General features: G+C 41.2%; 1 protein-coding gene across 7 annotated transcripts in view; it reads left to right on the top strand.

The window, feature by feature from the left end:
• Nucleotides 1-925: 925 nt before the first annotated feature.
• Ccdc85a (coiled-coil domain containing 85A) overlaps nt 926-25,286 on the top strand; it is a 232,626-nt gene continuing 208,265 nt past the window's right edge. For 2 of the 7 annotated variants that reach the window (NM_001191553.2, NM_001415114.1), the window contains exons 1-2: nt 966-1,966; nt 7,756-8,710. In NM_001191553.2, the coding sequence (NP_001178482.1) occupies nt 1,706-1,966; nt 7,756-8,710 (1,216 nt within the window). In that variant the 5' untranslated portion in view covers nt 966-1,705. Of the gene's footprint in view, nt 1,967-2,097; nt 2,478-7,755; nt 8,711-24,630; nt 24,689-25,286 lie in introns of those variants that run through there. The other 5 variants (XM_039091775.2, XM_039091770.2, XM_039091772.2 and 2 more) reach the window with 5 other exon arrangements.

The following is a 25,286-nucleotide window of genomic DNA, read 5'->3' as shown; positions in this document are numbered from 1 at the left end:
TCTTGGTCAGGGGCTAGCAGTACTACTTCCCTTTGCTCTCTAGAAAACAAAGGTCTCAGTCTCCAACTGGTCATTTTTATTATTTTATTTTAGTTTTTTTTTTTTTTACAAGGTGGCAGGTTTAAAGAGGATACACATTGCCTCGTTTGAAGGTCCGTGCTTAAGATCCTCATTGCGACCGAAGCTCGGCTGAGAAGCGTGATTCTGTAATTTTCTGGTCCTGTGTGCTTCCTAGAAATGATACTGTCAGGGCCTTCTGCACCCATCCTCTAGGAAAATAAATGTATTTTCAACTGAAAGAGGATTGTACTGTACTTAACCAGAGACTAGCCCAATCAAAGAACCCAAATTGTCTCTTACCAGATACGAACATCAAATACCAGCCCAGTTCACAACACAGATGAGTGAAAATCTCAGTTACTGTGGTTGGTATTTCAATTTGCTTTGCCAAGGACACCGGGTGTGCAGACCTGAAAACCCAGGCCCCGGGAGAAGTTATTTTATTTTCTAAAGGCCTTGATGCTTCTCAAATGAATTTTTAAAAGGTTCAATACTTCCTCCTGAAGCTTCTTCATAAGGTGGTGAGTTTTTAGAGAAAACAAAAGCCTGGGAATGGGGTGGATGTCCTCAAACGTCTGAATTCAACAGCTCTTTGCCCTGTTTTCCAGAGCTTGAGAATTATGTGACCTCCGGATCAGGCTTTCTTCAATCTTCTCCAGTTCTCTCTATCTATCTAGCTATTCATATATCTTGTTCTCAAATTTTCTGCATCCAATTCTTCCAAGTACTGAATGTTTCTCATTTTGGTCAGCAGGCTGCTTCTCCTGGTAATTTGCAGAAACTGAGGGGAGGGGACAGCCTTTAGTCACTTGGTGGCGCGCGCGAGCCTCGCAAGGCCCTAGCCGCACCTGCTCTTAACTCCAGCCCCACCCGCACCTCTGTGCTCTGGGAACCGCGCCCCCAGCCGTCCCTAGCAGCAGAGCACCTGGTGCTCAGGGTCCTGTCGGGCAATGTCGTCCGCATTTGGCCCTTGCAGGAGGCGTTGCGGGATGCGGGCGTCCGGGACGCCAGCTTCCTCCCCGCTGCCGCTCCCCAACCCCCGCCCATCGTCCTCTGGGCTCTGAAAACCCAAGGCTTCCCAGAACAGTTTAGGATCAGCCGCAGGACTACAGTCAGCCGGCGGCGTGGATCGTTCAGGAAAGGACAGCCTCTCTCGGCGCGCTCCAGCCTCCCTGGGAAGCTCAGACGCTCAGCAAGCCCAGGGCAGCTAGAGGAGCAGCGGAGCCTTGGGGTTGAGCTAGGGGAAGGCAAGGGCGTGTGAGTGTGTGTGATAGACTGTGGGGGTGGCTGTCTCGATCTGAGCAAAGGAGAGGGCAGGGGATTGAGGCAGAACCCTCTGGGTGTCCCCGCCTGCTCCTGCTCCCCGGCGCCCTTCATCATGGACTTGCTCGGAGTTGGGGTGGACCACAGCAGCGGCCAGGAGCTGGCTGTCGGGCCCCGGGATTCGGCAGGTACGCACACTTGGATGGCGAGATAGGATGGCCGCGCAGCGCGATCCTCGCCGTCCCCACGCAGCGGTCCCCGGGAGGTGCCGCTGACTCTCGAAGCGCACAGGGGTGTGGGCGGAGGCCGCCCAGCCGCGCCCGCACCTTCCCCAGTCCTTTCGCCGCTTCCACCCACTCGCACCTGCCGCTGCGCGGATACCATGTCGAAGGCGGCTGGAGGAGCGGCGCCGGCGGCGGAAAGTTGTCCCTCGGCTCCGGCCGGCGTGTCGACACCCGCGGGCGTGGAGGATCTGTCTAAAGTGACGGACGAAGAACTGCTGCAGTGGAGCAAGGAGGATCTGATCCGCAGCCTGCGGCGCGCCGAAGCTGAAAAGGTGAGCGCGATGCTGGACCACAGCAACCTCATTCGCGAGGTCAACCGCCGCCTGCAGCTGCATCTAGGCGAGATCCGAGGGCTTAAGGTGAGTACTGGGCCTGGCAAGACAGCTGGGCTGGGCGTGGCAGGGTTCTGGGAGTCGCGGTGGGAGTAGGGTGGGAGAGCCAAACTTTCGTCCCTCTGTCAACAGGTGAGCTTCTCCCTTCTCCCAGGAGCACCCCTTGTACCCATCTCCAGGCTTAAAGTTTTCCAAACTTTGGAGGCCTTTCTTTTCTTCTTAAGGGGACTTGGCATCTGGCTTTCTCCCATGCTTCTGAGACTAAGGGAACAGGAACCAAGGATGCTAGAAGTCAGAGAGGGGCACGGTGATCACAGGGGGCCTTTAGTATCCCAAGGAATCAAGATGTTTCAGGAATTAGGTTACAGTACCCCACGGGAGAAAACTAGCAAGCTTGCCAGCCCTGTACATCTTCGCCTTTAGGGGTCGGGTGTAGCTGCTTGTGCGCCACCACTAGCTTTCTGGTGAGCAGAGGGCAAAGAAAGGACACCACTGCTGGGAGCAGGAGAGAAGCCTCGGTACCACCCGAGGAGCCAATGTGAGTGTGACTCGGTGCTGGGTGCAGGCAAGCGTGATTTCTGCCTTCAAGTCTTTTACAGCTCCTATGATTTTCTTCCCTTACTAGTGTTCGCATTACCTGGTCCTGCTTCACCTCCATGCTCTCTTTCTTCACTTGGATTTCACACATTAATTTTATTAAGCATGGGGTGGGGGCAAGTGTAGGGGGCGCCTGGTAAGTAATGCTTTGCTTTTGTGTCCGGTCTACTCCCAAACCCAGGAACTTTCTTTTCTCTTCGGAGAGCTCTAATGTGCCACTCAGGCTGCAGCAGACCCGTCGGGAACCGCCCTGCTGCTGTGCACAGCAAACTTCCTCTGCTCACAGTTAGCCTGGAGCCTTCTGATATTCCTTCCTCTCATTGTTCTGCTTTTGTTTATAGGAAGCCAGACACAAATGAAATCAACATAGGAACCCCAGGGACCAAATTCCCTCTACGCACAAAATGTTCCTGTCCCTCTCCTCTCCCCCTCGGATTCTCAGGGAATAGGCACTATTCCTTAGTTGCTCCAGTGCTCCAGCTCTGGGATTCTGGGTGATGAGGAATGTGAAGGGCCAGATGTTCCAGATTTACTTATTTGTGAGCTCCCACGGAGATGGCTCCCTCAGGCCCAAACCTGATGTCACACACTGCCTAGAACAGGTGCAGATATGACTATGCCCACTGTCCAAATCTTTCTCGTTTTTTAATTTATTACTAATGAGTATTTATTAAATACCAGACTTCTTGGGAAAATGAGAGGAAGGCTAGAACAGAAGGAATATGGTCTTCGAAGTAAGTTTGGAGAATTCTCATTAATCAAGATGACAAACTTGTAATTAATTTCTCAGATCTTTGTTTTATTTATTAATAAGATGAGAATGGTAAGCTCTATTTCCCAAGGTGCTGTAAGAATAAGCTACAACAATGTAGAGGGTTTTGATTCTGGAAACTGTGTTAGCTACTGTCATCAGGAGAAAGCATGAAGTAGACCCATGTGCTTCCAGGAGTTGGGTCTCTTAGCAAGGCTGGGCAGTAGGACTTGTTTGTGATGCTCCAGTTTAGTCTTCTTCCATGGTTTGAAATACAGTGTGGCTTAGGAGAGTTTCTAGTTAACTTCTAAAGATTTCACTTAGATGAAAAACTATTATTAATAACTCAAGAAATCTTTGGAAGTTCTTTTAGACTGTGTATGCTAACTATGTGCAAGTCTAGGAGAGGGCAGGGAGGAGAAGCATGAGTGGAACATTAACTGGTCATTCCTACAGTAGCCTCATTGGGACAAATAACTATTGAGAGTTAAGAGCAATTGTTCTTCAGGTAGGCAGCTTGGAGGGCTGGATTCATGAGCCAATATTACAAGGCTCAGTGGAATGAGAATCAATGGAAGTGGTCAGTAGGATGTTCATGCATGGTTTAGATCCCAGAACCTGACTAGGCCAAGGGCAGAAGGAAATGGCAGCACACGGGCATACAGAAAAGCTGGGATCAGGTGGGGTGCACTCACTCTGATAGAGGGGTACAGCCTCATCACTCCTCAGGCTCAGTGTGCTTATTACATATGGTTGAACAGGGGGGTAAGATTTTTGCGTATAGATGAACAAGGAGGTGCGGTTGATATATATACATACACACACACACACACACACAGAGAGAGAGAGAGAGAGAGAGAGAGAGAGAGAGAGACAGAGAGAGAGACAGAGAGAGAGAGAGAGAGAGAGAGAGAGAGAGAGAGAGAGAGAGAGAGAGGAACGTTTAGCTGATCTCCCATAGGCTGTGTCTGTAGGCTGTGAACATCTGGTAAAGGGAGAAAATGGTGACACATTGTCAACTCTGCCATCCTTCTGAGCCTCACCTGGGGAAGGCTTTGTCACTCCTGTGGGACTGTGGTAGTAGTATCCTGACATGCTACCAGCATATATCACTTACTCCTTACACGTTATTTTCTGTTGCAGACTCTGAGCCTTTTTGTTGTAGCAATGGTAGAGTAAGCCCAGGCTTTTTTGTCTGTCCTCTGTGTTCTGTGGTTTGAAGGTTCTTCTTCTGGGACAGAGTTCTGCCTTCCATTTATCAGTTTGGATGGAAGTTTCCCTGGATTCTATAGTGAGCCATGAATGTGCTTGACTAAATGAGTGATAGGAAAACTTCCTTATGTTGTTTTAAATGGAAGAAGGCCATTCTATTTTGGGGGCCTCTAAGGGCTTGGCACTCTTGAAGACCATAAATGTTGGGTAATTGGAACCACAACACCTTTCTGTGACCTGACTTTTAAAATCATATCTAAATATTTTGAAGTGACTAGGTGGCAGTGCCAGTGTACGGTTTGGCCAGTTTAGGGGAAAGGTTGGTCCATCATTCCAGTCTTCTGATCTGCTCAGTGATATATTATAATACCACATAAGCTTTTATGAAGGTTGAACATTACACAGACATAGTGAGGCCAGTGAGTTGAGAATGCTTACTCAAGGCCACACAGATGGGAAATGTCCAGGATCCTCTTTGTCTGGTGTGTGAACCCAGAGCCATGAGGGAGGAAATGCTGGTTAGTGTTGGTTAGAATATTTGGAAGGATCTCAGAAGCATTTGTGTGTACTGCTGAGCCTGGAATTCTGGTAGGGATTGCTTTGGAGGAATTGAGTAGCTGAAGATTTGTTGCCTGTATTATTATTATTATGAATTTCACCACAGTCCTTGTATATGTTAATTTGATGTTGCTGTGATAAAACACCATGACCATGGCAGCAAATGTCATGGTAGCAGGAGGAGGAAGCTGAAAGCTCAGACCCACAACTGCAAGCACAAAGCTGGTGGTAGAGATAACAGGAAGTGGTGAGAGTAGCCGTTGGACTCTCAGAGCCCAACTCCATTGACGCACTTCTTCCAGCAAGGCCACACCTCCTAAATGTCTCCCAGATAGGGTAGCAACACCAACTGGAGGCTTTGGAGACTTGTTCAGGCAGCTGAACCTGATAGGAGTGTTGATGTTTGTGGGCATTATCATTCTATCATTTGAACCATTGTACTTCTTAACCCCCAATGTCCACAGAAGAGATGAGAGCTACATGAAAACAATTCTTCTTGTACTGAAGAGACAGCTCTTAATATTTTCAGGTGGAAATTCATTCAAATGAAGAGCAGCACAATTTGAAGTTCATGCCTGGATAGAGCTCAATGTTGAATAATTTTTGAATCTTATCAAGATTGATTTTGTTTGGTATCATTTTCTTTGAATATCTAAAGCTAATTTCCTTTAAAGCATTAATATCAAGGGCTAACCTTCCTACTGTACACTCCAACATAACAGGACCTATCTAAAAAGAACATGGGGTTCTTTCTCAGAAGCTGCAGCTGTAGCTTGTTTGGGCTATAGGCATAGAGCTTTAAAGAGTTGAGATGCCCATAAATATATATTGTGTCCACTGTATGCAGCATAACATAAGTATGTTACAGATACAGAGACATCAGACATCTGCTCCTTACATGGTCAGGGCTCTACATGAGAAAGGAGATAGGATGGTGTCTAGTGAATGCTCAAGTATGTCAAAGGCTTACATGTTGGATAGAAGAGTCATTTCATCATGACAGTATTATGGTTCTGGGGGACACTTAGAGAAATCTCTCATCTTTTGTAACTTCATACCAGTAAGGAGATATTTTCTACTTGGAAACATAATCAGGTAGAAAAGGGATTTATTAGTTTTCCATGGCAATGGGGAGGTATCTGGAGTATTTCAGGACAGGCTCAATATGCATAAAGTGGTTTTGAAGACCAGTCTGGCAAGGAGTGCTGACTGAGGCTAGTAAGGAAAGACAGAAGATAGGACAAGGCAGTGTCTGAAGATAGGAGAAGAGACAGTTTTTTCCCCACTGGCATTTTTCATACATGTTACTACTGTCTGAACTTGCTTTCTGATACTCCTTTACCAAGTTGTAGGATGCTAGGTTCTAGGGTATCATGAATGTGCATGAACATTCCCAAATATTTTCACCAGTCCCTAGCATAAATTATATATATATATATATATATATATATATATATATATATATATATATATATATATATATTATGGTTACTAACTCTTTGTGAATGAAGAAACGGATTACTATTCATGCTACAGAGTAGACAGAGACAGGACATTTGAGGCTATGTTGCACTTGAGGGATGTTGGGGAGTGGGAAGCTACTGAAGCCTCATGGTAGGAGGGAAAAATGGTAACATTTGGAGGTCCACGTGGCACAGATTTGTTTGTCTCAGAAACAGAGGTTGAGGGAGGAGATGCTGACGATCCTGCATTCTTACAAAGAGCATTAGGTGGAGGTGACATTTACTGAGAGATGCATTTTGGAGAGGAGTATTAGAATAGCTTATGTTAAAGGTTGCCTGGGGGAACTTCCAGTGGCTATGGCCAGTGACAGTGGATAAAAAAGCCCCTAATGGGCATCTGTGTTTTTCCCTAGGGAGTGAGGACATTGGCTGGCTCATGCTCTGTTGTGTCTGAAATCGTCACATCAGCTTTTTCAAAGTGCTGCCTCAGAGCCTCTCAGCATTTTCAAGGCACAAATAACTTTCTTTTCTCCTTTTAATCTCTTTTCTTTTCCTTTCTCCTCTCTTTTTCTTTAGTGGGCATAAAACTCACCATAGCTGCTTTAAAGTTCTAGAAAGGCTCCTGCTTCAGCCTCCAGGGTTCCTGAGATTCCCTATGTGAGCCACCATGCTACCATCTTTGTTTCTGGAGTGTAGGGCAGGGAAATCTAGTCTCCAGACCAACTTCCTGCTTATCAACTGGCTGCTCACTAAAAGCTGACTGAGCGAAGCTCCTTGAGGCCCAGGTTCTTCTGTGAAAAACTCTTAATTATCATCTCCTAAGCATTCGGGTGGAAAACTGAATAAAATAAGTGGTAGAATATCCTGTAAGGAACTTAACCAGAACCCATAGTTTAACGTTATGGTTATCTTCAATTTTCATCTTTCCGTGGTCTCTCACCTAGCATGCTGTGGTTCTCAACCTTCCTAATGCTGTGACTCTTTAATATCATTCCTCATGTTGTGGTGACCCCCACCATAAAATCACTTTCTTTGCTACTTCATAACTATAATTTTACTACTATTATAAATCATAATGTAACTATCTTTGGATATAGAGATTTGTCAAAGGGTCATAAACCACATGTGAGAACTACTGTAAGGATTATTCAGTTCTGTGGCTTTCCATATTGAGGGTCTAGATGACATGCCACATCTTCTGTCTGCCTCCCTTGAACTTCTATCTCTCTTTTCAGGATATTAACCAGAAACTCCAGGAAGACAACCAGGAACTGAGGGACCTATGCTGTTTCCTGGACGATGATCGGCAGAAAGGCAAAAGGGTATCCCGGGAGTGGCAGAGATTGGGTCGCTATACAGCTGGAGTGATGCACAAGGAAGTGGCCTTATACTTGCAGAAGTTGAAGGAGCTGGAGGTGAAGCAGGAGGAGGTCGTGAAGGAGAACATGGAACTTAAGGAACTCTGTGTGCTGCTGGACGAGGAGAAGGGCACTGGATGTGCTGGCAGTCGCTGCTCCATCGACAGCCAGGCCAGCCTGTGCCAGCTGGTGGCCTCTGCTGCCCCCTATGTACGGGACGTGGGTGATGGCAGCAGCACTTCCAGCACCGGCAGCACTGACAGTCCAGACCACCACAAACATCATGCCAGTGGGGGCAGTCCTGAACATTTACAGAAGCCCCGAAGCGAGGGCAGCCCAGAGCACAACAAACACAGGAGCACCAGCCCTGAACATCTGCACAAACCCAGGGCTTCTGGGACCCCAGATCATCCCAAAGCACTGAAAGGACCCAGCCCTGAGCACCACAAGCCCTTGTGCAAGGGCAGTCCGGAGCAGCAGAGGCACCCGCATCCAGGAAGCAGCCCCGAAATGCTGCCCAAGCACAAGTTGAGTGGGAGCCCTGAGCATTTCCAGAAGCACAGGCCAGGAGGTAGCCCAGAGCATGCCAGGCACAGTGGAGGGAGCCCTGAGCATCTTCAGAAGCATGCCCTTGGTGGGAGCCTGGAGCACCTCCCCAGAGCCAGGGGAACAAGCCCAGAGCATCTCAAACAACATTACGGGGGCAGCCCTGACCACAAACATGCAGGTGGCGGTGGAGGCAGCGGTGGGGGCAGCAGGGAGGGCACCCTCCGGCGGCCTGCTCAAGAGGATTCATCACCCCATCACCGGAATGTCTACAGTGGCATGAATGGTGGGTCAGTACGTGCTGGGGAGCTGCTTTGGCTTGGCAACTCAGTAGACCATTACGAATGCAGAGGGGATCTCCAGTAGTATTAGGAAGAAGGAACTTTGGCTAAGGGGCAGGTTGGTGGGAGACCTAACATTTGGGAAGAATAAAGATCATGTATTTCTTCCCCCCTTTGCCCTTATTTATTTTATCTTATACAACTATCAGCCAGCTGGAGCTTGGGTGGAAGGGGTTACAGAGGAAAGGTGAACTGTTCACCTTGTGTGCTGAGTTGCCAGGGGGAGTCTATTCTTCATTGGATAAAAATAGATTCTTTTACTGTGTCCTTCAACACATACACATGCAGTTAGCTGTATGCTGTTTCTTACCAGACATTACTTGTGGCATGGTTTCCAGATGAATCCAGTGGATAGCTTGTGCGCAGGAAGAAATGAATATTTAAAAACAAGAATGACATTTCATGTTCCTAAACAGACTCCTTGAGGTTTGCTCAAGTAACCGCACATGCGCCTTTGTCTTGATTTTGTTTTAAATTTTCTGTTGGGTTGGGGTGAACCAAACATCAATTGTGACCTTTTTTTATTTGCATTAATAGAGCAAATGAGTCCTTCCCTACTCATAACCGTTCACCGAAGTCTCTACCATATTCTGAACCTGATGTTCCGACATGGTAGGAGACATCTTTCTGGGTCAGTTAAATGTGCCTGTTTAAAAGGTGCACTGTCTGGAGTCTAGAGAGTAGAGCACCCACTGTAATTGCTGAGGTGACATTCTTAAACCTTTTGGAAGAGGCTTAATTTTCTGCATCCTGGTTCTGAAGTCACATTTAACTTGAAAAAGAAATCATTTCTTAAAGAAAATAAAAATGCTCTATCCCCGCCCCCAGCCCTGCCATCCAGTTCTTTTGATAAGTATCATTGGGTTGGAATGGTCATGATTGGTCTTTATCAACTGTGGGGTTTCCATTCAAGATTTCTGAGCTTTATCATTCTATTTCAAATCTGCTCCAGAGTCTGTGGACAGTCAGCTCCAAGCAGGGATGGAGGTGACTGCCAGTTTTAGCAGTGACACAAAAGGGTGAGTTTTCAATACTGTAGCTGGGGACTGCCTTGTTGGACTCCATTTCATTATAATCCTTCTCACTAGTGCTAAAATGGACTCTGGAAGTTTGCTGTCCAGTATCCAGCACTCTGAGTGAAAAGAGGAAGAAGAACAGGCAGGCAGGGAGAACACAAAGCTGATGCTTTCTTTGTTTTGCATTGAGAGGTGGCTGGGAGAAGCCAGTTCCCTGTCATGGTTCCTTGATGGCTGGGGCAGCTTTGGCTCCACAGTCCTCCTCAAAAGCCCAAAGTCATTTAGAAAGAGAGTTTGGTTGCTTCTGTTATGAGTGGGGTGACTGGTTATGATGCTTGTCTTCAAGGGCCACAGTCGGTTAATGGAAAGGTACAATTAATGCCTTTTCCATTTGTGATTACTCTTTAATGAGCTTGAGGAATAACTCTGTGTACTATTTTAAGGAAACTTTTCTTTAAAAAGACAGAGGGAAAAGCAATTCACTTATAAAATGGTTCTTTAAATAAACAGCAGTTTATTGTTTTATCTTATTGTGTTTAAAACATTACAGTTATTTTTATTTGTAAATTATCATTGCGTAATTATATTAGGTAAAATGGGTGTAATGGTTCTGTATATAGAACATGGCATGGTCAAATCGATCTAATTAGTATATTCATCATACAGCTTAGAAATCGTGTTTGTGGAGAGATGTTTGAAGTTTGCTCTTTTATTTCGAGATGTGTAATATCTTGTTAATACCTATAGTCATCCTGCTGTGCCTTACCCCCTCTGCCCTTCTGTCTGTCTGGAAGTTTTAGCTCAGTTGAATGTTTGTGTAGCATGTGTAAAGCCTTGAGTTTGGTCCTGGACTCTAAAGAAAAATCAGTTGATCAAATATGTTGTTCTACTCTTGGACTTTTCTATCTTGTCCCAGTGGTCGTATGTCTTTAAAAGTTTTTTATTGCACTACCTTGTTTTCATTAAAATTAGTTTTTGATATATTTTAAATTGAGTTTGATATCTCCAGCTCTGTTCTATTGCTTAACATTGTTTTGGATGTTAAAGGTCATTTACATTCATTTTAATTTAAGAATTTTAAAAGTAATCTGTTTGAAAAATGACATTGGGATTTTAGTAACGATTACATCAATTAATCATGGATTATAGAATATTCTTTAGTTTATCTCTTTTTGCATTGATTTCATCATTTTTTATAGTTTTCAGCATACAGGTCCTATACTTCTGTGTGTGTGTGTGTGTGTGTGTGTGTGTTTGATATTGGCAGTGAATGCGTATGTGTGTTCATATATAAAGTTTAGAGGAAGGACATCAGGAGTCATGTTGTATCCCTCCTCTTATTCCCCAGAGACAGGTTCTCTTATTGAACTTGGAGCTAGGCTGGTGCCCATCTGTCTCTGCACCCCACACCTTAACCCCCCAGTGCCCTGCTTTCAGGCACATTCTGGGGTATACCTGGCTTTTTACATGGTTCCTGGGCATTAGAACTAAGGTCCTTATGCCTGCATTGCAAGTAGTCGTACCCACTAAAACATCTCGTCAGACCCTTCATTAAGTTTATACAGATCTTTTTACTATTTGTTGCTTTTCCTAGTATAAATGGGACCCTCCCTTTAATTTGCTCGTTGAATAGCAGCTAGTCTCTAATAGAGACTTATTTGGGGACTCTAGGTTTACATCTTATACCTTCACCTAATTTGACGAATAGGTGTAACAAGTTTTTTGTTTTGTTTTTAAGATACATTAGACATTTCTCTATAAAAATCATGTTATCAGCAAACACAGGCTGTTTCAATTCTTCCTATCCTATCAGGATGCATTTGATTTCTGCCTTGGCAAGGGCTGTCAGTCCTTGGGTGTCTTAGAGATGGTGTCTTACAGAACTTAACCTTCTGAGGCTCAGGATAGAGTAAGCCATGGGTTTATCAAGCTGGCTTTGACTGGACTGAAGCTCATTTTTTCTGTAATTTGTTGACTTCCTTTTTATGAAAAGATGTTGATTTTTGACAAGAGCTTTTAAAGGTGGACCGTCAGATAAAGATGATGTTATACATGACCTGTATTCAGGTAAACTTAGTTGGCCAAACAAATGAATTTTAAAATTTAGCAGTATAATAATTCAAATCTAGCATAAGGGTTATACGGTTGAAAAATTTCATAGCTACTTCAGTCCTTGTCACTGTTTTCATTCCTCAGTAATGGATCTTCTGCTAAGAGTTGATAGTCTCACCATGCAGTTCCAGTACTTATGCACTGCATTTTTATTTCTGTAATTAATTGGAAACTGAAGAGTTATAATGAGATATTTACGGATCATCAACCTGTAAACTTGGGCATTGGGTAACTTGTATTCATTCTGCCATTGCAAATTAATTTTTGATATGGATGGTAAGACATACTTTTCCCTACTTTTAAATCCACACAAAATTTGTTGTGGTCATTGGTGTATGAACAGATAAGAACCAGCCAGGAAGTTAATCCTGAATTGCAGATTGGTTGAGTCATTTCCAGAGCCACTCTGTTTGGGAGTGGTATGAAATATGAGTGCTGTGGATTAAGCTCTTGCATATTTTTGCATGAACAAGAAGCACATGAAAGCAAATGGGAAGTTGGTTTGGGATATGACAGCCTGAAACTGGTAAATTCAGCTCTGGCAGGGCACTTCCTAGAGGCTGTATATCCCCACACCCACACCCGCGCACACTAAGGAAATCTATCCCCACACATGGTTATCTTAGCTCACTGTGTCTGGCATCTTTAAATCCTCTCCTGCTTATAGTCCTTGACCTTTATCTACTAGTTTCTTTTGATTGTCGTACTTGATGTAATCATCTCCATCTAGAAAGCAAAGGGAGATTTTTAGATACATTTTCACTCTTTAAGCTTCTTAGCTCTTATAATCGTTCCTCATAGCTGTTTGAAAAACAACAAAATTAGCATACATAAGCACGTATCTTCCAGACAAACCGGAATCTTCATGCATGGACATACATTTTTATGTGTTTTTTTTCTTTCTAGCTTATAGAGAGCTGAGAGTTCCATTTTTAAAAAATGAAGTAGATTCAACATTTAATGCATTTCAACTTTAAAGAATATTACCGTTTATTAAAATTGCTTGTTGTACTCCAGATTTGTAATTACAGAAATCAAGAGTAGCTATTCCTAGCTATATACCTCAAACATTGAAAGGATGGGTTTTTATTTGCCTGATTCTGTCGAAATGAAACTTCGAGTTGAAGTTTCTTAGAAAGTTCAAGTATCTCCTTTCTCAAGTCTTGCTTGCAGATACCAACTGGAGGGTCTTTGCCTTTTAATGGAATTCTAGCTCAGGTCATGAATATCTTGGATGACTCAGGCTCTTTTAGCTACAGTTCTTCCCAGTTGTTGATCTCAGAGTCAGTTTACCCACTGAGCATTATCAGTGAGTCAAACAGTTTTAGTAAACAAGCAGTTAAAAGTTTTTAATTCCAGAGGCACAAATCTTTGGTTATCATATGGTATTCTTTTTTCTTTTGAAAGCAAGAGGGACACAAAATGATCTCTTTGTGTCCTTTAATCACATTTTTTTCCTTTTTCCTTTTGTTGATTTTTATTTAATATTCTCTCATCCTGACTGCGGCTTCCCTTCTCTCTACTCCTCCCAATTCCCCATCTTTTCCATCTCTTGCCGATTATACCCCCAGGGACACAAAAACACCACACAACAAGATACAATAAGACCAGGCACAATCACATCAAGGCTGGGTAAGGCAGCCCTTTAGAAGGAAAAGAGACCCAAGAACAGGTGAAAACTGTAGAGTCAAAGACACCTGCTCTCCCACTGTCAGGAGTATCCTTAAACATCAAACCAACAACTATAACACACACACACACACACACACACACACACACACACACACACACACACATGACCTATCACCGATTCATACAAGTCCTACAATTGCTTCTTCAGTATCTGTGAGCCCTATCCTGCCTACTTGATACCATTTTCCATGCTCTTTCAGGGTCCTCAGACCTCTGGTTCCCACAATTCCTCCTGTCCTTCTTTTGTAGGGTTTCCCAAGCTCTGAGAGGGGAGAATTCAATGGAGAACTCCAACCTGGGCTCTCTCTCAGCTTCATGTTTGGCTCTGGGTTTCTGTATCCGTTCCTATCAACTGCTGGAGGCAGCTTCTCTAATGATGATTGGGCTAGGGCTGGGCTATTTGTATAGCAGAACATGAGGATTTATTGTTGTTTTAACAGTTATGTTTGGTTCTATCGTAGGACTGTGGACTATCCAGCTTCTAATTTCTGGTCACCCACTCAGTGTTCAGCATGGATTCCCTCTCCTGACGTAGGCCTCAAATTAGACCAGCCATTGGTTGGCCACTTTGACGAGTTCTGTGCCACCATCGTTTCAGCACCATTGTTGTTCAAAGGGTTTGTGGCTGGGTTGGAGTTCCAGTTCCATACTAGAAGCCTTGCCTGGTTACAAAAGTATCAGGTTCCATAGCCTTCGTTAGAAAGAGTCCTCGTAGGGTTGCCCTTATGAAATCTTAGGAGTTTCCACTATACTAGGTTTCACCATTACCCTTAAGATGTTCTCTAGTTGTAGTTGTTTCTTCCTTTTCTTCTCTCATTCCTTCTCCCCAACCTGTTCCCTCCTATCCCCTTCCTCACTTGCCCCCAATTCACCCACAAAATCTATTTTGTTTCCTCTTTCCAGGAAGATCCATGTGTCCTCCCATGTACAGCCCCCCCCTTATTAATTACCATAAGTCTGTGGATTGTAGCCTGGCTATCCTTTATTTTATAGCTAATATCCAGTTGTAAGGGAGCATCTACCATGGCTGTCTTTATGGGTCTCAGTTACCTCATTCAGGATGATTTTATTCTAATTCTATTCATTTGACTTCAAACGTCATTGCTTTTAACTGAAAAAATACTCCATTGTGTAAATGTACCACATTTTCTTTATTCATTCTTTGGTTGAGGGACATCTAGGTTATTTTTAGTTTGTGGCTATTATGAATAAAGCTGCTATAAACACAGCTGAACATGGTTCTTTGCGGTAGGATAGAACATCTCTTAGGTACATGTTTAAGAGCGGTATAGCTGAATCTTGAGATAGATCAATTCTCAATCTGCTGAGGAGCCACTATATTGATTTCCATGGTGACTGTAGAAGTTTGCACTCTCACTGGCAATGGAGAATTGTTCTGTTTGCTCCACATTAGTCATTAGGACAGATGTAAGTTGGAGTCTGAGTAGTTTCAGATTTGCATTTCTCTGATAGCTAAAGATGTTTGCCGAACATTTTTAAAAAAGTGTTTCTTAGATATTTGAGGTTCCTCTATTGAGAACTCTCTGTTTAGATCTTTCCCCCATTTTAAGAATTAGATTTTGGTCCTTGTTGATGTTTAGTTTCTTTATATATATTTTGAATATTAGCCATCCACTAGAAGTGGAGTGGATGGAAATCTTTTCCCATTCTGTAGGCTGCCATTCTGTCCTTTTGATGGTGTTCTTTGTCTTACAAAAGCTTCTCAGTTTCATGAGGTTCCATTTGTTAATAGTTTATCTTGGTGCCTTTACTATAAGGATTATATTCAGGAAGTTGTCTCCTGTGCGAATGCATTCAAAGCTATTTCCCACTTTCTTTTCTGTCAATTTCAGTCTATCTGTTTTATGTTGAAGTCTTAGATCCCCTTAGACTTGAATTTTGCACAGGGCAATAGACATTGATCTATTTTGATTCTTCTACATGCTGAAATCCAGTTAAGACCAGCACCATTTCTTAAGGATACTTTCTTTTCCCTGTGTGTATTTCTGACTTCTTTATCAAAAGTAGATGTCCATAGGTGTGTGGTTTATGTCTGGCTCTTTAATTGGATTATGTCAATCAACATGTCTATTATGATGCCAATAACATGTAACATTTATTACTAGAGCATGAAATCAAGGATGGTGATACATCTTAAAGATCTATTATTGTTCAGAATTGTATTTATTGTTCTAGGTTTTTTGTTTTTCCATATGCATTTGAGTATTATCCTGTCAAGGTACACAAAGAATTATGAAGGAATTTTTATGATTGCATTGAATTTGTAGATTGCTTTTGGCAGGATGGCCATTTTTACTATGTTAATTCTACGAATCCATGTTCAAGGGAGACCTTTTCATTTTATGATACATTCTTCAATTTCTTTCTTCAAATCCTTGATGTTTTTGTCATACATATCTTTCACTTGCTTGGTAAGAGTTATTATCACAGATATTTCATATATTTGAGGCTATTGTAAAGGTGCTGTTTTTCTGATTTCATTATCAGTCAATTTGCCATTTAAATAGAGGACTACTGGTTTAATTTTAATTTTAATTTTGAAATTTAATCTTGTATCCAGTAACTTTTCACAAAGTGTTTTTCAGCTATAGATGTTCCCTTGTGGAATTTTTAGGGTCATTTATGCATATTATCATATCATCTTTCAATATGATACTTTGGATACAATTTTTATCCTCTAGATCTCCTTATTGTTCTAGGCAAAATTTTAAGTATTACATTGAATAGCTATGGAGAAACCTTTTTTGTTTCTGATTTTAGTGGAACTGCTTTGACTTTCTCTCCATTTAATTTGATTTTGACTATAGGCTTGCTGTTAATCGTCTATTACATTTAATATGTCTCATGTAACCCTAATCTCCCCAGTACTTTTATCATGAAGGGATATTGGATTTGTCAAAGGCATTTTTGGCATGTAATGAGATGATATGTGGGTTTTTCCTTCAGTTCATTTATTTCGTAGATTATATTTACTGATAACTAAGCTTTGTACCATCCCCATATCTCTGCAATAAAACCTATTTGATCATTGTGAATGATTCTTTTGATGTATTCTTGGATTTTGTTTACAAGTATTTTATTAGTTTTGTATCTTTGTTCATAAAGAAAAATGGTCTTTAATTCTCTTTGTTGATTCTTTAATGTGGTTTGAGTATCAGGGTAATGGTGGCCTCATAAAGTGAATTCGGAAGTGTTTCTTCTGTTTCTATTTGTTGAATAATTTAAGAAGTATTGGTGCTAGCTTTTCTTTGAATGCCTGACAGAATTCTTCAATAAAACTATCTGGCTTTAGGTTTTTTTTTTTTTTACTGTTGCTTGGAGACTTTTAATGACTGCTTCTACTTTACCAGGGCTCATAAGTCTATTTACACCGTTTATCTGTCTTGCTTCAACTTTGGCAAGTGGTACCTATCAAGAAAGTTATCTATTTCTCTTAGCTTTTCCAATTTGGTTGAATACAGGTTTTTAAAGTATGTCCTTACAATTCTGATTTTGTTGGTGACTGTTGTTGTTCCCTTGTTTGTATCTAATTTGTTAATATTGATATTTTTCTCCATATTTTAGTTAGCTTGGATAAAGGTTTGTCTATCTTGTTTACTTTCTCAAAGAACAGACTCTTTGCTTCATTGACTTTTTTTTTTTTTCCGGAGCTGGGGACTGAACCCAGGGCCTTGCGCTTGCTAGGCAAGCACTCTACCACTGAGCCCAATCCCCAACCCTTCCATTGACTTTTTATATCATTCTCTTTATTTCTGTTTTATTGATTTCAGTCCTCAGTTTAATTATTCTTGCCATCTTGGGTGGGCATGCTTCTTTTTGTTCCAGAGCTTTGGGGTATGCTGTTAAGTTGCTAGTATGAAATCTTTGCAATTATTTTACATAGGCACTGAGTGCTATGAACTTTCTTTTTAGCAATACTTTCATTGTATCCCATGAGTTTGATATGCTGTGTGTTCATTTCATTGACTTCTGGAAAGTGTTTATTTTCTTTCTTTATGTCTGTCTTGGCTCATTTTTAGTTCAGTAGGGAGTCATCTTCCTGGAGCATTTGTAGGCTTTCTGTTGTTCACCAGATTTACTTCATGGTGGCCTGGTAGGATGCAGGGAGTTATTTCTATTTTCTTATATCTATTGAGATTTGTGTTCAAGTTTGTGGTTAATTTCGGAGATACTGAGAAGATATATTCTTTTGTGTCTGGGTGAAATGATCTGTAAATATTCTGAAAAATTCTGTTAGGTTCCTTTTGTTTTAAAATGCCAGTTAGTTCCAGCATTCCTCTATTTAGTTTTTGTCTGGATGAGGTGATCCAAATATCAGTGCATGAGCATTAGTATGTAACATAAGTTTTGGTAATGTTTCTTTTACAAAAGTGAGTGTCCTTTTGTTTGGGACATAGATATTAAGACTTGGTACATCATGTTGATGGATTTTTTTCTTTTGACTATATGGTGTCCTCTGTCATCTTTTTAATAAATTTTGGCTTGAAGCTTATATTTTTAGATATTAAAATAGCTATACCAGCTTGCTTTTCAGGTCAATTTGATAGGACTATCTTGTTCCAATCCCTTACCCTGAGGTGCGCTCCTTGAATGCATCAGGTGGACGAGTCCTGTTTTCATATTCACTGTGTTGATCTGTGTCTTTTTATTGGGCAGTTGAGTCTGTTGATAGTGAAAGAGATCAGTGGCTAATGATTATTAATTCCTATTATTTTGTAGTTGGTTTTGTTGATGTGTGTATGCTTACCTTCCTTTGGTCTTGGTAGTGTGAGATTATTTATTTCTGGTGTTTTCATGTGTGTAGTTAACCACCTTGGTTTGGATTTTTCCTTCTAGCACATTCTGTAAGACCAGATTTGTAGATAGATATTGTTTAAATTTAACCTTATCGTGAAATGTTTTATTTTTCTATTGTAATTGAAAGTTTTGCTGAGTATAGTCACCTCTGCTGGTACCTTGGTTAAGTCTGTAGCACTCTGTCTAAGCTCTTCTGGCTTTTAGAGTCTCCATTGAGAAATCACATGTGATTCTAACTATTTTGTTACTTGTTCTGTTTTCTTTGCAGTTCTTAATATTCTTTTTTTTGTTCAGTGTGTTTAGTGTTTTGATTTTTATGTGATGAGGGGATTTTCTTTTCTTGTCCAATATATTTAGTGTTCAGTATATTTATTGTACCTTGATAGGCATGTCCCTTTTTAGGTTAGGAAAATTTTCTTTTATGGTTTTCCTGAAAATAGTTTCTGGGCTTTTGAGCTGGTATTTTTCTTTTACCTCGGTTCCTATTATTCTTAGGTTTGATCTTTCCATAGTGCCCCTGATTTGTTGGATTTTTTGTCTCAGGAAGTTTTAGATTTTAACATTTTCTTTGACAGATGTATTCATTTCTTCTTTGCAATTTCAATGACTCTGGTTCTCTTTTCCATCTGTACTATGTTTATGAAGCTTGCCTCTGTAGTTCCTATTCACTCATCTGGAACTTTTTAGTTCTAGATTCCCCTCAATTTGTATTTTCTTTATTGCTTCTATTTCTATTTTCATGTCTTAACAAGTTTCATTCATTTCCTCTAACTATTTTCTTTCTTTAAGAGATTTATTAATTTCCCCTGATTTATTTGTATTTTCTGTAACAGATTTATTAATGAATAAATTTCCTCTTTAAGTACCTCTATCACGTTCATAAAGTTGGTTTTAAGGTCTTTTCCTTGTGCTTCAGCTGTGTTGAACTATATAGGGTCTGCTGTGGTAAAATAGCTGGGCTCTGGTGGCGATTTATTGCCTTGGTGGTTGTTGACCATATCCCTATGCTAGTGTCTAAGCATCTGGGTCTGGGATGATTATAGTGCTGATTTCTGAGTTTCTCTTTGTTGTACATGTTTTGTTTCTTCATTTTTTGTTTCCTCTCTGGTCTTCTGCTATTTGTGGCCTGTAGTTGAGCAGGGTGTTTGCATCAGAATTAGGAGCTGGATTTCATACAGTCTCTATGCCTTCTGCCAGAGTTGAGGTCTGAGACAGGGCAGCAAGGAGGATTGGAATGATTGAGAATAGGGTAGGGGGCACTGAGATTGGGGGGATCTGTGAGCAGGCAACCTACGTGATATTCTGCAGCCAGAGTGGCTTCTTGTTGAGTTGGGATTTTCTGCCTGAGTTAGGAGCTAGGACATGGCAATGAGTAGGGAGGGAGGATTGATGATAATGGGGAGGGGTGCACCAAAAGAGTCAGAGAAGTTCAAAGGTAGGTGGCCTACCTGGACTTCTTGTTGCTAGTTTGGCCTCTGTTTGAGCAGAGGGTCTCTACCTGACTTGTTTTTGAGCACATTTCGATGGACAATAGCTGTGTTTCTCTTTCTTATCACCCTAGCTCCAGGACACATGGGAAGAAATTCTCCACTTAGCATAAGACAAGGTCTCTTTACAAATGCTTTTGACCACATTGGTAGGAATGCCAGAGTTATAAGCCTAGCTCTGGAAAGTTTCTTGTTCCTTTTGTGTTAACAGTTTAGAGACTATCTCTAGATACAGAAAGAGAGGTCATGTCTCCCAATAACTCTTTGTCCACAGGAGAAAACTGCATCTAGATGCTATCACTTCCTCCAAGTTGGCAGAATGCAAAATTAAGATAGGGTTTTCTGCATGGCCTAGGTTAGCCTGCTTCCTAGTTCAGCTCCCCAGTGCTATGATTACAGGAAGCCCTGGTTCATGAAACTAGTCTGTATTCTATGAAGTACTTTCTAACTTGGCTGCAGACTAAATTTATTCTATTTTTGAAAATATCAGTGATTGAGACCTTTACACAAATATGCATATGATGCTAACTGAGCATTTATCCTGTACACTTTCAGAAATTTCTCACTAGTGGTATGAATGACCAGGCCAGGGGAAAACTACTCCATGTATAAGCACTTGTGGCTTGGTGTGAATGCTTCCAACACTAAAATATCCTAGGAGGAAAAAAGTTTATTTCTTCTTTCCTTTGACTAACTCCATGGGTGGAAGGACTGAAAATAGAACACAAGACTGATGATGAGTCTTCACTCCTCTCAACTCTATGTCAGGCCATCTGAATGTTCAACGGCTTTGCAATAAAATAATCCATGTTTTTGTGTGGTAGAATTGTTTGACTAGATTCAGGGAAATGCTGTCATGTGAGCATTGGAGGACTGCTTTAGTATTTACATGTTCTGCACCCAGTTGGGAAATAGAATATGGCTTTCTTAGTTGTTCACAGTAGTACAATGCCTACAGTGCTGAGTATTTCCCACAAGACAATGGTGCATTTCAGACCTCCCACATTGTTAGTTGTTACCCAGAGTTTTACACTACTCCCAATTGTATACAAATGTTAGTGTGACTAAGGAAAAACATGACAAAAGTAGCTTCATCTGTGGGAATAAGATAATCTGTGTAGGAGGAACTTTGCAGGATTTCTCCAGAGCAAGTTATGCAATGGTGTACCATAGCAGAAATGATCACTCTTACCAATCTGTTGTTTTGCTTTAAAATTAAAAGCCAGGACATTACTGATCCATGTATTCAAACAGTAGAAATTGAAATTCCCTTGGGAGATTTTTAATTTTGAAATGTTAGAACTGAATTTCATCTCTTTTATGTTGTGTTATGTTAAATAGTTAATGGAACATATAGTGCTTTTTCTTAATATCTTATCGTGATTTGGTAACCTTGTTCATACTTTTATAATCCTCAGCTGAGACTGTTTTGTTTAGCTCTGTACCTCATTTTTTAATAGGGTTATTTGGCTATCTGGAGTCTAACTTCTTGAGTTCTTTGTATATTTTGGATATTAGCCCTCTATCTGATGTAGGATTAGTAAAGATCTTTTCCCAATCTGTTTGTTCCATTTTGTCCTAATGACAGTGTCTTTTGCCTTCAGAAGCTTTGCAGTTTTATGAGGTCCCATTTATCCATTCTTGATCTTAGAACATAAGCCATTGGTGTTTAGTTCAGGAAAATTTCCCCAGTGACCATGTGTTTGAGACTCTTCCCCACTTTTTCTTCTATTAGTTTGAGTATATCTGGTTTGATATGTAGGTCCTTGATCCACTTGGACTTAAGTTTTGTACAGGGTGATAAGAATGGATCGATTTGCATTATTCTACATGCTGACCTCCAGTTGAACCAGCACCATTTGTTGAAAATGCTATCTTTCTTCCATTAGATGGTTTTAACTCCTTTGTAAGAGATCAAGTGTCCATAGGTATGTGGGTTCATTTCTGGGTCTTCAATTCTGTTTCACTGATCTATCTGTCTCTGTACCAATACCATACAGTTTTTATGACTATTGTTCTGTAATACTGCTTGAATTCAGGGATGGCGATTACCCCAGAAGTTCTTTTATTGTTGAGTATAGTTTCGCTATCCCGGGTTTTTTGTTACTCCAAATGAATTTGCAAATTGCTCTTTCTATCTCTATAAAGAATTGAGTAGGAATTTTGATGGGGATTTCAATGAATCTGTAGATTACTTTTGGCAAAATGGCCATCTTTACTATATTAATCTTTCCTTGGTGTCTTCTATCTTAACCATCATATGTTTTGAGACATGCTCTTCCTGGACCTGGATCTTACTGAATACTTAACATGTCTGGCTGGCAAGTCCTGGGATTTGCCTGCATTTGCCTGACCCTCCAGTCAAGGATTACAGCTGTACATGATCTGAACTCAGGACATTATGCTTACCAGTTTACCTATTTCCCAAGCACTTATTTTGCCTTTTTAATATCTATACTATTTATTTCCCAGGCCTAGACTATACTTCAGATAATTGACCCTTTCTGTAATATAAGAACTCGGATAGTTATGGGTTTTTTTGGTACTTTGGCATAAGCATACCTTTGGCATATAATGTATATGATGAATGCTGAGTCCTGCTTGGCCATATGCACAGAATGGTTTGACATGGTTTCCTGCCACTAGAACAGAACCAGCAGAATGTAGGCCTCCACTTGTCTTTACAGTTGCTGGGTATGAGGTGTTTGTGTGTGTGTGTGTGTGTGTGTGTGTGTGTGTGTGTGTGTGTGTGCTTCAGGACACCCATTAAAGCTGTGGGAAAGAATTCTGCAAACATGAGTTCAAAAATATATAATTTCTCAGCTATGCAAATTATAAGGATGCAATATGAATTATATGAGGGACTTCATGAACCCAAAAAGACAGACATAGCTGTACTATGAGCCAGCAGTCAGAAAGCTAGAAAGGCAGGCAGATTTCTGAGTTCAAGGTCAGTCTGGGACAGAGTGAGGTTAGCTCCAGGGATAGTAGGGAAGGTGATCTCAGAGAGAGAGAGATCCCACCCAGCTTGCTTATTATCTCATTTCTCCTCTCCTCTCCTCCCCTCCCCTCCCCTCCCCCTCCCTCCCTCCCTCCCTCTCTCTCTCTCTCTCTCTCTCTCTCTCTCTCTCTCTCTCTCTCTCTCTCTCTGCTTTCTGGTTTTGATCAGAAAACCCAAGATTACTTTTAGAATTTTTCTAACAGGATTTCTGACTTGACCGGAAAATTCGTCATTTTTTTTTCTAGCAGCTTTTTTTTTTTTTAATTCGATGGGAAAACCCATGAGCTTTCCAAAGAGTTTTTAGATTTCATTCTAGAAAGAGAGAGCTGTTTTAAAACTATCTCTACCAGAGAACTGTCTCAAGCAGAGATTTATCTGGAGAGCTGTATCAAGTAGAATGCAGGCTGTCATCTTGAACCTATAATTTGAAGTCAAATTATTCTTTCTCTGTTTCCTGACACCCCTTCCTAAGAATTCCTCTCCAAACTGAGGCTGGTCTTTGTCAGATGTGTGTTGTCTATATATGTGAAATTAATTTTGAACTCGATTCTTAGGCATATTAAGGATAATTTCATGTTCTGAAATAAGCTGATTTTAACAGAACCAAGAAATTTGAGAGTACACCATAAAACGCTGTAGCACAGACACATAAAATTTTGGCACAAATTTATGGTGTCTGTAATCTGTGAGATTCAAGTTACTGCTGTGCCTGACAGAAAGCACATTCTCTTCAGAGTGCCATTCGAGTGTTTCCAGGAGGAAGAAGTGCTGCTCTTTATTAAGCAGAGAGGCAGCAGATAGGCAAGGCTGCCTTTCTTCTCTAAGATAAAGAATGATAATTGGACTGTGTGTGTACCATGACTGTTACTTACAGTGTTTATATTACTACTCTGTCCTGTGTATTCAGGAGTCACTATTGCTTAGACTAGCAGGGAAGAAAGGATGAGTCCTGGTCCTCAGTTGAAACTGGGCACATATTCAAGGTCTGGATAAATAAAACTTCAGGAGCAAAACCTTTAGCACTTTAGTTCTTTATGTCTCCTTTAGGCTTTTCTGTGGTGCAGAAAATGATGGATTTTATAGTTATGCAAAGACTATACTTATATTGTTCTCATCATCCTCTGGGTTTCTTACTACCACTTTCCTTTCCCTCTTACCCCTTTATTCACCATGTAATTTCTCTCTCTCTCTCTCTCTCTCTCTCTCTCTCTCTCTCTCTCTCTCTCTCTCCCTTCTCTTCTCTTCGTGTTTGTATTTATGTGTGCATGTGTGTGGGATGCATATGTGTAATACTGTTTTTATCTATGTATATGCACATGTGTGCTATACATGTGTAGATGGCTGTGGAAGACAAAGGCACTTTAGGTGTTGTCCTAGATAACTTTCCAATTTGTTTTCCATTGAACCAAAGAGCTCACTAATTGGCTATAGTATCTGTCCTTGGGATTTATTGTTCTCGATGAGCTTTTTTATACTGCATCTCTTTCATGAGTCCTGGAGTTACAAATATGTCATCAAGGCTTGCTTTGATGTGTATGCTCAGTATCCAAAATGAGGCCTTCATTTTTGCATGATAGGCATTTTGTCAATTAAGCCATCTTTCCAGCCCTCCATCTCTCTTTATCCTTGGCTAGACATAGAATTAAATACCTTATTGTACATTCACTTAAATGATCTGGACTTAAATAATTGAGTGACTTTTCCCTCATGTACCTCTTCTACTTCATTTTCTCTTACAGAAAAGAAAATGGAAGCCTTTAAATCTGAAGAATATTTACAGCACAATTTTGCCTGATGGTACGGTTGGGGCTAGACTACTTGAGTTAATTTGTTTAAAAATTGTGTTGTACTTTTAAATTTTAAAACACATCATTTGCTTCCTTCCCTTTCTTTCCTTCAATCTTTCTGCCTTGAGCCTTAGGTGCAGGAGCTGTGATATAGTTGTATCAAGTCTGGGCTGGCACCACAGAGTCACTTGCTCTAATTGCATTGATCAGTTGTGATTTTCTGTAACTGTCTGTGTCTATGGCAAGGAGATGTTTACCTACCTATTATCTATCTATCTATCTATCTATCTATCTATCTATCTATCTATCTATCTATCATCTATCATTTATTGCTGATGGATGAAACCTGTACTTGTGTACATAAAGATAAATATCTAAACATTCAAAATGTAGGTATCATGCTATTTTAGAGGAGACACACACAGAGAGGGGGAGAGACAGAGACACAGAAAGAAAGACAGACAGACAGAGATACACAGAGAGAAACAGAGATAGACTGGTCCTAGTATGGGCTTCTGGAGTCTCAAAGCTCTCTGCCACTGAAGAACTTCTCAAACAAGGCCATACCTCCTTCAACAGGGCCACACCTCCCAATGCTTCTTAAACAT

Source organism: Rattus norvegicus, chromosome 14 (assembly GCF_036323735.1).
Source record: "Rattus norvegicus strain BN/NHsdMcwi chromosome 14, GRCr8, whole genome shotgun sequence".
In the NCBI taxonomy this organism is placed as follows: domain Eukaryota; kingdom Metazoa; phylum Chordata; class Mammalia; order Rodentia; family Muridae; genus Rattus; species Rattus norvegicus.
The sequence above is the reverse complement of the archived record's forward strand: the minus strand, read 5'-3'. Positions and strand labels throughout refer to the sequence as shown.